The 12,840-nt window shown below is 38.1% G+C and overlaps 1 protein-coding gene across 2 annotated transcripts in view; it reads right to left on the bottom strand.

Annotated features, from left to right (window-relative positions):
- The window catches only part of LOC139935815 (protocadherin Fat 1-like), a 123,400-nt gene that overhangs the window by 85,974 nt on the left and 24,586 nt on the right, over positions 1 to 12,840 (bottom strand). For both annotated transcript variants that reach the window (XM_071930412.1, XM_071930413.1), the window contains exon 3: positions 9,416 to 9,724. In XM_071930412.1, coding sequence (XP_071786513.1) covers positions 9,416 to 9,724 — 309 coding nt within the window. The remainder of the gene's footprint in view (positions 1 to 9,415; positions 9,725 to 12,840) is intronic.

Here is a 12,840-nt window from a genome sequence, read left to right as displayed (position 1 = left end):
CCTCACAATGGGCATTCAGGTTAGATCAAACCCTTCAATTCGTTTCACCTCTATTGACCCCGGTTCGAATCCCGGACCAGAGCCTTGCATGTGGTTTGGGCTTTCCGATCCTACATGACTGCATTGGAATATTTTTAAAGGTTTACCCGCAACATCTAAATCTGACATCCTCGTCATTTTTACCGTATGTGTATCTTCGGGCTTACAGATCAAGGGCTATTTTTTCAATAGATGTTAGTCTTGAATCAACGGTAAAGAATCTCCTTTGTTTTTACCCTTATATCCATGTGTATTAAGCACCGAATACTAAATATTTTTCAAAAGTTATGTGAACAACCTTTTTGTAACTACAATTCTAAAGCTTCATCAATGCCATTCATATCAATCTATTGGTGACAATTAAAACCTGAAGACATATAAAACATCATTCAACAATCTGAAACACTCCATTCAACTTGTATCCAATATGTGATTACTTCATCCAGAAGGGCTATTATAGCAGTCCAATGTGTGGAATTTCATAAGTTCCAAGGTTACACCCTGAAATTACGTAATGACAAGAGTGAAGCCCATCCAGCATACCTCAATGCAATAAAAATATTCCTTTGGGGCAACTCAAACCTATGTGTGTGGATGAACTAATGAGCAATTTGTGGGAACTGGAGCCTTGTAATACTCATGGGTGTGATTGGACTCAAGAGAAACATCCTAAAAACATTGCTATGGGTATGTTCTTAGTTTGGATATGAAACACCCTAAATATACAAGTTGTTATGTTTAGTGGCTTACAGACTCTCTACATTTACCACACATAAAAATCAAGAGGTTTGGTTAATAGCTACAAGGGGTAAAGGTATGTCCATCTTGTCTCTACTAAAGCCTGGTTCATACTTGATGCAAATGCGAATGCAAAGCAAGTTTTTGTGACACATTAATCGGTACACGCTCCCCTTCAAAGTGTGGTGCAAGAAACTTTGCATGAGTATAAACCGGGCTTTAGTCTTAGTAAAATGTCAATGTAAAATAAACAAAACAGGAAAAATATTCTGAAATTCAACGGCTTGAACGCTGCAGTTACATTTCGCTCGACCCCCACCCGTCTCATCGAAGACCGCTAGAATGGGCTTCTACAAATTTATGTTCAGGATGTAACATTCATGAGAACGATTGTATTAATAATTGTAGGCAGTCAGCACTATGTGTACAGTCAAAACATGCAGTACACACATACATGTAATATGAAAATGCATGGAGGAGGCTCCATGAATAATGTAAACGATCTTTTTAAACAAGGAATGTCACAACTGAGCCCTTTTTTAGTGCAAGGCAAAGATTAACAATAATTATTTGTGATGGATTCACACTACAGGGCTGCATTATATTGACTAATCAAATCTTTGGTAAACAGGAAAAAGGTCATTAGTGAATGGTCCAATGCGCATGTTTATAAGTCAGGTGCTGGGACCAAACGAAGATTTTACACCTCCATGCCTGTCAACACTGCAATGTTCCGAATGATTAATTATTGGAAAAACAAATTAAATAAATAATTCTCTAGTTGTTGACACAACTCTCAGTCTGTTCTCAAGTTGATTGCCGCATCTAATGGATCACATTAAAAAAAACCTGACAAATCATATTTAACAGTTTGTGAAATTGTCGCAAATAAAAATGGACATAAATTCTCACAGTGGATATAGTATAAATAGGTGATATTTTAACTCTTTCTTCAGCTTGCATGCAGACAAAGGAAAAGGTGTTTTGCCTCTGCCAGTATTTGGGTGTTTCTCTCTCTCTTCTGAATTGGAGTTACGTGTGTTAATGTTAACAGCTATTTTCATGGATGTAATAAAAGCTTATCATGCGAACAGAACAGTTTAAAGAGTTGTTGGGTATGACAACAGGAATTAGAAAACTACAAAGTGCTTTTAAAACGTGGGGGTGTGTTGTGACATTCAATAAGCCTTTTTATGTAGAGATTGTAATAATAAAAAAATTAAAGTTCATACAGTCAACTTAGCCTTTCAGCTGAAAATATTTGAACCCTTGTACTTTTAAAATGTTTTGGCGTCATATTTTACAGAAATAACATCTACGGCGCCATGTAGCTATTGTCCGGGGGAATGCGGTATTCAAATTGATTGATTGATTGATTACTTAAAAGGTAAAATTGCCTGTTGTACATCAACAAGTTTGATTCAAGCTATGATATGGAATCAGACTTAATTATATCACCCACGAATTTACAAAATTTGTATAATGCATGATTTAAAACCAAAGTCTGTGCTTATTCCTTATTCCATTGAAAAGCAGCAAACCAGAACCGACGAGATCCGCTACTAGTCCCGTGAAAATAATGACTTCACTGGACAGAAATTCAAGTTTGTCTGGCTCTTTGTTCCTCGTCATGAATGGGTTACCTTGAAGGATCAAACTATGGCACATTATGACAACCCTTCGGTGATAAATCAAACATGAAGAGAAAAAGAATCAGGAAGGACTTGAACCAATTTCTAAGAGACAATCCTGGTGGGAACTGTATTTCAAAGGCATGTGGCTCCTCAACCATCATGAAGCCTGCTATGTGTCTAACCACAACCCATGTGAAATCATGGATACTAAATCCTATATATTCGGGCACAAATACAGTCGATTCCAACTTCACCATCAATGGGTATAATTGCTGCCATTGTGTTCTTGAGCAACGTGGCACAATTATTGTCAGAATTACTCATAAAAACACCAGTCATTGGTGACATCTAGCAGGGCTGTATGCTTCGTTTTTGAAAGAGCAAGGGCACCAAGGCATTTTCTTCTTGGTAATGGGCACCCTATGATGAAATTGCAAATTTGTACTGGAGCATTTGAAGGGCACCAAGGCAGTGACCAGGGGACACGGAGGCAATCGCCTTCGTTGCCTCCGTGAAGTATCAGGCCTGATCTAGGCCTATAATATTATCAAGCAATCAAAATATGCTTTAAAGTGCAAACAACTTTTAAGATATAGTTGTTCTTCAGATTTTGTTTTTTTATGAATTATAAAGGACTATTTATGACATAAAGACTGGGTGCGTAGGCTTACAAGTAACTGAAACACAAATATTAAAGCATTCTCAATTTGTTATTTGGAGGATTGGGTTGGGTTTGTCTCCTTCTTGGGTGTTCATTGAGCCTTCTCAATTTTTTTTTTTAGTTTGTTTTTACAAAAGTTCAATTTGCTCAGTTTGTATGAGAAGTATTTTGAGAAGGAGTTTTTTTTTTTCATTCTTGATGAGTGGATAACATATTTTTTACGAAGATGTGGTTTGATCGATCCTGCTTAATCTCACATAGTCAGAACTGATCAAAACATAACCACACAAAGATCCACGGTGCTTTCCGGGAATCGTTAGTAAAGCTGGGATTATAAACAGCGCAGTTCTGAACTAAACGAGGGCTAATTTGTCCAGCTTCATTATAACCGCAATTCGACAGATGATTTGCGAAGAAACCTTGGAAGAGCACAGCTGCCGATATTCATCTCTAAATCCATGGAGTGAAACAAGCGACTGTTTTGGGGGGGAACCAGACGACCAGGTCCAAGCGAGACCAAAGACTGGACAAACACTCCAGGACTTGGTCATAGAATTCAACCGCAACCACAAGCGGATAGATTAGTGTGATCCCAAACAATTGATGCTGGCCGATCAGCTCTAAATTCTGTTCTCTTATTAGTCTGTGAATGGGATTAACTCCCAAACAACGGATTTGGAATGGTGAGTGTTGTTGCTGGAAGTGTACGGGCGCTTCTAGTGACAAAGGATAGATTAAGTTTAAACTGGCGAGCTTGTAACAAGCCACATACATGACTCAGTCAACTCAGGTAGAAAATTCTGGCAACTTTTCAACAATAACAGGGATACTTTATTTACCACCTAATCAAATAACATTGGATTTTTGACTGTCTCAGCTAAAATAAAGATTTAACTAATAAGGAAGCAATGACGTTATTCAAATATACTAGTGTCAAGTTATAAACCACAAGGAATACTGACTTGGTAAATTTCAAATAATTTGGGGTTGAACAAAGACAAATTACGAGAGCAGAACCCAAATCGCAACCCTAGGGGCTAGACAGATAGCTCAGTTGTTAGAGCGCTGGCATGTAATCTGGAGGTCCCACTCCAGTCATATTTTGCATCAAATACTGTTCAACAGAAGAAATTTTAATTTATTTTTTTAAATACACTAGCATATACATTTAGTCACAGGTAAAACAGTATGCTTCGATGGGTATTGCATTTTATTTCCAACTTATTCAACAAATGTTTCAACAACTTTTCCTTTATGAGGGCGCTTACAACATCAAATTTTTCAAGCATGGTTGTATTAGCAAAAAGGTCACTTCTGTTATTGAAGTCTTTACAACTGAAAAAAGTCTCACTAATCTGGATTATAGGTTGTTTTAAAGCCTATGTATCATCAAGACTCCTAATCCTTTGAATAAGGCAGGATTTGTCCAATCCTATGGTTGGGATCGAGCTTAGACTATTGATCAACCTTCTACTACAGCAGCCGTTATAATCTCTAGGAATAAACCAACTTCCTTTCTATGCAAAACCTTAGGTCTTCTGTTAATGTCCGGTCTCACCTCACAGTACCAAAGAAGAAAATACTGGTCAAAGACCTCAGGGATGTGTCTGTACATACTGTCCATGGTCAAACTCAAAGACCGGCAGTAAAGACAGGGCAGAATTTCGTAAAAACTATTGCTTTAAGATTTGCTGCTAAGCAAAACTGAGCAGTATAGTAAAGGTTTGCGGTAACACCATGTACATCTAATGACAATCTCTGATTGAGTTTTGGTGAAACCGTTGGTTTTAACCCAACTGAGCAGGATACCAGTCACAGATGGTACATGTTATAATGTATTTTGGCTGGTAACCTCATTCTGGTAAGCATTATTTTGTTGTGGTTAAGCAGCTCCATGAAATCAAGTGGTCATCATGTGAATCGGAAAAGAGTTTAGATTAAAAACCCATCTTTGGGTTTTTCCCTGATTTTAATAATAATATAGTATAATATCGAAGTCTTATATAGCGCACGTATCTACCTAACAAGGTATTCAAGACGCATATATACAAACTTTCAGAGAAAGATACATGTAGGTTATTGAAGTGATGAATTCTGAGATCCAATTATGTAGCACCTTATGTGGGTTTACAAGGTAATTTGATAGATTTAAAGCACAAACGATTCTTCTTACCAGAAAAGGTTACCAGCCAACTGGTTTCCTGCTTATACTTGCTTAGCAGAAATATGTTTAAAAGCAGTATCGTCTGCTAAAGCAGCACTATGAATTTAGACCCTGAAGTATGTTACAGACTCTCTTTTTTTAAGAAGCCTTGATACTAAGAAAATGACCCCCTTCTACCATGGGAGAATCAGATAAATGCAAATCAAACTTTGATGGATTACGATAATTTAAATTTTTCACTCCAGGAATTCTCAGCACCCGCGGTTTTCCTCAATTGTTGATGTTTTTAAACACACCTGCGAGAAGCGTGTCACAATAGAATGCCAAGTGAGTTCCACAAAGGTAGCCTGCCACAAACAAAAACTACACTTTGGGTGAAATTTGGACCTCCGACCGAAAATCACAACAACTGCTTTGAAACTAAGTCAATAAGACCAACACAAAAACGTTCCCAATCACAAACAGTGCATTCCTCACCTAAGGAGCTGTTCGTTCAATATGCATACAATGCTGGTTTGTTCCGAACCCTTTCAAATGATGAGGATTTTCCCACCAGGGGCCATCGACCACGGTGATAAAAGAAAAAAGAACTAAAAACGGAGGGAAAAATAGGTTGGAAATGTGAATAGTTTCTGTGTTTACCGAGGGTATGGAAATCTCTAGGGAGCTTGCAGTAGAGTTGAGATTTCTCTTTTGATTATGAAGTACAGAATTTTAATGCTGTCGGGTCGCCGTTCTAGGGTCTTCAGTACTTCAGCTGTGTTTCTCCAATTGGATAATTCTTTTACATAAATTCAAATTAAGAGTTTTTTAAATAGAGGTATTGGACCATTCTCCTTTTATATGACTTAAGAGGGGATCTAATTCTACAGCTGTAGTTGCATATTTGTTTGTACTTAACTAATTTGTTGTGAACTTTATCTCAAATGGTATAATGGCATCACAGATTCTCACAAAGATAAATCTTGAAGAAAGTCAAGTTTTGGCTAGTTTGATACAAATCACCATCTCTCCTTTTTATGTCTAAAAGGAATCTAATTCTACTGCTGAAGTCACACATTAAACTAATTTGATATGAACTTTGTCTGAAATAGTTTCCTGCCGTCACAGACCCTCACAAAGATAAATCCAAGAGAAAAGTCAAGTTCTGGCTAATCCAGCACAAATCACCAACTCCCCTGACCGTTGCGTGACTCTGCTGATATCAGGTCAGTTTTTCATCGCTCAGAACTTGAAATGTCTGGGACAATTTTCCCACGCAGTCGTCATATAAACACAACCCCAGACCGCTCAGTGTCACTGGTAACCATGAGGAGGTAACTGGTAACCACAAGGAGGTAAGAGTGCAGGTTCACTGCGAGGGACACGCATTAAAAGCCTCATGAATGTCAAGAACTTAAAGACTGTGATAGTGTTAGTGGAGCTGTAAACAGTCTATACTTAAAGGAAGGGTACAACATTGGTTTTTCCGACGAGTCCATTCTTACAAGCCATTAATTTCCAATGACAGATGCACATATCTAAACAACAGTTAAGTGATTCTAGACTGAAATAGCAGCTTACGGTAACATTTCTTGTTTTGTTTTCAAACATGATTCCTTGTCCTCGCAAGTAAGGTTTACAGAAACAAAATCGCATTTGATTTGAACACAACTTTCACATTGATACCTCGTTCCTTAAAGAGTGTCTCTTAGAAATATTAATAGTAAAACTTTAATACCAAGTGTCAAGACTGAGAATCATCAAATTTATTTGTCTGATAACAATAAATCAAAATGCACTGGTATCTGCCCAGAGACACTCACGGTGAAGCGACACAACTGGTACAAAAACAGGAGGGGAACATTGCAGAAAAAACAAGAGGGTAGTGTATTACTTAGCAATCATTCAATGAGATCTGAAGGAAGTTTTGAATCCAGCCAGTGATGTAAAAAGTGGAATATGTTACAGTACATCACTTTATTGTGACTCTAAGGAGAGCACATAGTCCTGGATATCCGACTGTATAGTACATGTAAACATCTCATACACCACAGGGCAACAGATGTCTCCCATGCAATCCTACCGCCTGTCAAACTCATGGGGTCAACGACGTGACTATATTACACACCTGATTTCATTAGCCTAGATTTAGCTGACATTCATGTGCAGCCGATGTGAATGTTTGTATGTACAGTAGACTGTATAATGGATAACTGTGATGAGTATAGATGGGATAGGACATGTACTTTGTGATCAGTGTCATGGAAAGATTTCATCTCGTAATTTTGAGACCATAGAGATTTGTTAATACTGAACATGTTTTGTGCACACTTTATGCGTCTGTTCATGGATGAGGTTTAAATTTGAACTTCCCTGAAAAATGGCATGCAGGCCTGGGGCTCCCCTTTATTCTAGACCCGAACCTCCCGGATATTATAACCCAGGAGATTTTGTAAATCACCAGAAATACAAAACAACAGATATTGACAAAATGCGGACTATTTTTTCTTTCTTTTTAACTGTTTCAAAGCAAATTGAAGGCTCAAGATTTTAAGAATATCCTGTAATCAGAAAACAATTCCTGAAAAATCACATGCCTTTAATTTTGAGTGGGAGATATTGAGTTTTGAGTAGAAACTGATATATTTTGTGCAGCATTTCGCAATGTGGTACAAGAGAAATTGTTCACTTGGAATAGAGAAAATGGGAATCTAATCATCGACCCCAAAACAAAAAAATGAAATACTTGCATTCAATGAAAAAAAAATTATTGCTACACTTTGACTAAACCTTAACATCAAATATTTCAGGAACCAAACGTTACTTCTTATAGTACAGTAAATGGCCAAGCAGAGATACTTCAAAGGAAACATTTTGAATACCGCATCATCTCAAAACAAAAATCCACAGGACCTTGTCAAAAAACATGGCTCCAAACAGGAAGATTCTGTTTCCGGAAACCATAAACAAAATCCCGTGTTGAAATCCACAGATTACGTGTTATTTTATCATCCGGTTGACACAAGCGTCTGTGTTTGTTGAATGGTCACCCACTACCGGTCCGTTGTTAGTTTAGAGAATCAACTCACACACATAAAAAAAAACTCTCTCTGCACACCTGGTGAACCATGACAAAAAAATTCCTAGCGTATTGCTGGGGTTTGGCCCAGATTTTTTTGTTTCCCCTTTTTTTACTGGGGGTGTTGGAGGATGTTGACGGACGATGAAGAATTACTGTATTTGTTTTTCTAGCGTGGATCCGGCAGGGTAGCAACTCCACAACTGTTTCCGCTCCGAGAAGATTCCGTCCGTAAGCTCTGAAAACAAACCCAGAAGTTCACCTGTCGCTGGCACCCAGGCAATCCCAACTTCATCCCCCACCATCCGCAAATAGAGTATTTGGATGCACCAATTTCGGTGTGTTTTCACACTGATCCGCCACCGGGAAGACAAAATTGTAGTCTAAATAAAACATGAGTTTCTTGTATTCTTAGGGACGCTGACCTACCACCGTGGGCACTATTTGACAATTACCGTGTTTGATGTGATAATTTCTAAAGTAAACTTCAATTTGACAGACCTACATGGGAATGGTGTGAAGAAGTCCGATGGGTGTAAAAGAAGGGTTCAAATCTTCATGTGACATCCTAAACAAACCACAGTTTCATAGCAATGTACATTGTACACCAACGGGTGCCTGTACTTTTTGAATCCTCAGGGCCCAATTTCAATGAGCAGCTTAAACACAAACAAAAGTATGCTTACCAGAATAAGGTTACCAGCAAAGAAAATGTGTCACATGCACAATCTGTGACTGTGATCCTGCTTAACTTTGCTTAGCAGAACTATTCTAATCACTATTTTCTGCTTAAGCAGCTCTATGAAATTGAGCCCTGGAGGTCTACAACTACAAGCAAAGAACACATTTTTCTTTTGATTTAGAAAAAAAAAAGGTGGGAAAACAGAATTGATTTTGAAATAATTGTTTGCACTTCTGGTTTGGAAATCTGTTGCTCATAACGGGAACAATTGACACTATTTTCATGATGTGAATGTATGCCACTCACATTATCAAAGTGCAGTGTACATTGTAAGCGCTGATTGCTTTGAACGGAAACATCAAAGAGCCATGCACATGAGAGGTATACACGGATCACTCCACGTTAAAAATGTCACAAACATATTTTGAAAACGCACCTGTGTAGCTGTTGATTGCAAACTGCGGATTCCCGGCTGTGATCTCATAAGTCAGTGCCTGGCTGGACGTCTCATCCGGATCCGTTGCCTCCACACGAATTACTTCCTCCAGCGCTGGTGAGTTCTCTGGGATGTAGGCTTCAAAGATGGCCTTGGTTGCTTGCGGACTGTTGTCGTTGACGTCCTCGACATTGACGAAGACCTCGATGATGGAGTGGAGAGGGACTGCTCCGTGGTCCTGGGCGTAGACAGTCAGCCAGAAGTACGGGATGCTCTCCCGGTCAAGGTGCTCAGATGTGCGGATCGTTCCTAGAGGAATAGCAATCAACAAAACAATCATCAATTAATTTGGGGTAGAACAGTTACCTGAAGTAGGACTCGAACCAACACCTCCGAATTAACGTAATTAATTTATTATCAATTAACTTACTCTAATAATACTATTGCTGTCAACACAGGCCTTGAATTTCAATCTAGAAGGGACACAGACATTTTCAAAGGGAATTTTTTTTAGGGAAATTCAAATTTGTAAAGGAACTTTGCAAAGGGCACCACAGCAAAAGCACAGGGCACCAGGGCAGTAGCACTGCCAAAAAAAAACACTACAATTCCTCACTTTTAAGCCAAAGGTTAAAAACATTGAATGCTTTCTTTCTTTCAAATCTTTCATTCCCAGGCTTTTACGACAGACTGCATAAAAGTAAAATATGAGAAGACCTGCGTTGTTTAACAGATTATTATACGACAAAGTTCGGCAATAATTTTGCAAGACTTCTCCTTTGGGTTGAATAATATTCCCCTTTGGAACAAAACAATAATAAACAACAGAGTTATTTTTATTGGCTTGGGATTATTGATCGTCCATGCCTGCTTCTTGCCCTTGACTTTTGTCTGTCGTAAATTCAATGTTGTAAGCAGGTGCTTCGACAGTCTGACAGGATATTAAACTGTTTGTGACTGAGTCTGAGGTAACCGATAGATCACTAGTGCCCTGTTTCGTATATTGACCACATACTGGTTGAGGGTTTCGGCGTGAGCTCCGAACAAATTTCATAAACATGTCAACTCGATAAAGCCGTGTTTGCATTAGACTTTAAATCGCCGCTCCAAATCTTTGGAACAATCTCCCACCTTGCATTAGACAATCTCCTTCAGTTAATTAATTTAAATCTAAGTTAAAAACCCATTTGTTTACTTCACCCATTTAATTCATTCTTGCTCTCTTTGTGTATTTGTGTTTTCATTTTTTCTCTGCATTTTTTGTATTCCTTGTAATGCACAGTAGAGTATATTTATATAGGTAACTGTGCAATATAAATGTCCGTTTTATTATTATTACTATTATTTAAGGGGTTAAGTAACCAAGCAAATGGGTAATTTGACCATTTCAAGTTCAGTGCAAACAACCCGTGAAAATTCCACCTCGAGGTACAGAGTAACTTACCCAAGCCCAATCAGTTTTCTGCCCAGGTAAACTAACCTAACCAACCAAACATATAATTAAAATGTCCAGTGGATGATTCCTTCTCAGAGCACAGAAGCACTCAACACATAATGTTAATTATCAGTAACATGTGCAGCCGATTAACAAAATTGATTGGCGGAATGAATAATGATTGACAACCCTCATTAATTGGTAATTACTTTTACCCATGCAAGTATAATTTCAATTGTCTGTCATATTTTATTAAAAAAATAGCCGAGATACACCAAACCATCGGCAAAGCCCGCCCAAGTTAAACATGACCAGCTTTTTAATGCATTGTTTGATACAGAACATCAAGTTTTGATTTGTGGCTCCAGACATGCGTCCAGCCTACAAGTTCACTGCCTGGCGACACAACACCACAGGTTATGTCCAACCTCACATTCCAACACTCCCAAATATAGATGGGGAAGCAGTCGGCCATTTTAGGGGACTGACTCGACAGGGAAGTCCACCCAGTGCAGCCAACGTGTCCAGTCTAACCCTAGTCTATGGTCGCCAGACTAAGACCTCCGATGGTGACATTGTATAATTAGAGAGGGCTGGCTGCCTGTGTCTTGAGTCTGTGGTGAAGCTATACTTAGAACTAATGATTTTTATGCTGAGGCCAGAGAAACATGCGATACAAAATTGTATGTGCTGAAGAAACAGATGTCCACATTATGTTTTAGAGCAATTCAGAGCACATACTGAAATAGTAAAAACATAAAGCCCGAAATCCTTGTGTCCATCAGGAGCTGTGCGTAATGCGTATTGCGCAATACGTTAACATACAAATACACAACAAGCAACACACACAAAATACAAGTCCACTTTGTAGTAATGCGAAGTGCGAACTGTATTATCCATAAAACTAATGTGCATTGCTTGCCCACAAAATTTCTGAATGTATTACACCTGTCACTAATGAAAATGTAAATTGGATTGAAGTTTGAAGTAAGTATTTTAGATGTCTAATTTTTTCCAGTGAAGTTAACAAGTACAAAGTTTCAATCCTAGCTAGCACTTTTGCAATAAACAAGGTCGTTTTTCCTTGGTAAAGGGCACTTCAATTAGGAAAATATTGAAACTTTTCAAGGGTTACCAGGGCAATGACATTGGCCAGTATTGAATGAAGTTAATTGCTTCAGTTGCCTTCGTTAAGTATCCGGCCTGAAAGTTGTTTCTCTGAATCAAAGCTGTACAAATCAACAAAGTTGATTTAAGATGTTCTATCAAACCAATTATAAGTTGTCTATAAATGTTGGATCAAAGTTTTCTATCAAGACCTAACTGAATAAATATTATGCAAATCACTTCCCAAAGGGTCACCAGAAATGAACATTTGTTTTTACAGCTCTAGATGGATAGCAAATGAAAAATCACAAAAAATACCCGTGCCTACATGTGCCTACACGTAGTATAAAACTGCCCTAAACTGACACATACTTGGATGTGTACATTCCATGTGTGACAACATTGACGTTATCTAGCCCACCGTGTAATTGGCGGCTCGTCCGCTGTTGGTTTGGTCAATAAATAAATAATCAAATAAACAAATAAATATATAGGTGATCACTGAATACATTTGCCGTGTTCTATTCATAAATATTAATAAAATGTTACACCACCTGTCCTTAATAATATCCTATCTTTGTTTGGAGACAAAAATCCCTAACACAGATTGAATTAAGTGCAACGAGAGAGATGCTCGCTGTATTTTTTTCCCTAAATTGGCATGTAGAGATGTTGAGTAATATGTATTGGATGCACTTGCTCACGTTCATCTAATTGAATCTGCTTTATGCTTTTGGATGCACCTGGGATCTACATAAATTGATCTCTGTTATTGAATGAAGGTTTGTACTGTTTAAAACCTTAGCAAACAATTTCCCTTTTAAATGTATAGCATAGCAAAATGCAATACAAAATGTAACAGTTGCTACTCATAAATCAGGTT

This window comes from Asterias amurensis, chromosome 4 (genome assembly GCF_032118995.1).
Source record: "Asterias amurensis chromosome 4, ASM3211899v1".
In the NCBI taxonomy this organism is placed as follows: Eukaryota; Metazoa; Echinodermata; class Asteroidea; order Forcipulatida; family Asteriidae; genus Asterias; species Asterias amurensis.
Note: the sequence above shows the minus strand (reverse complement) of the source record. Positions and strands in the feature narration are given on the sequence as shown.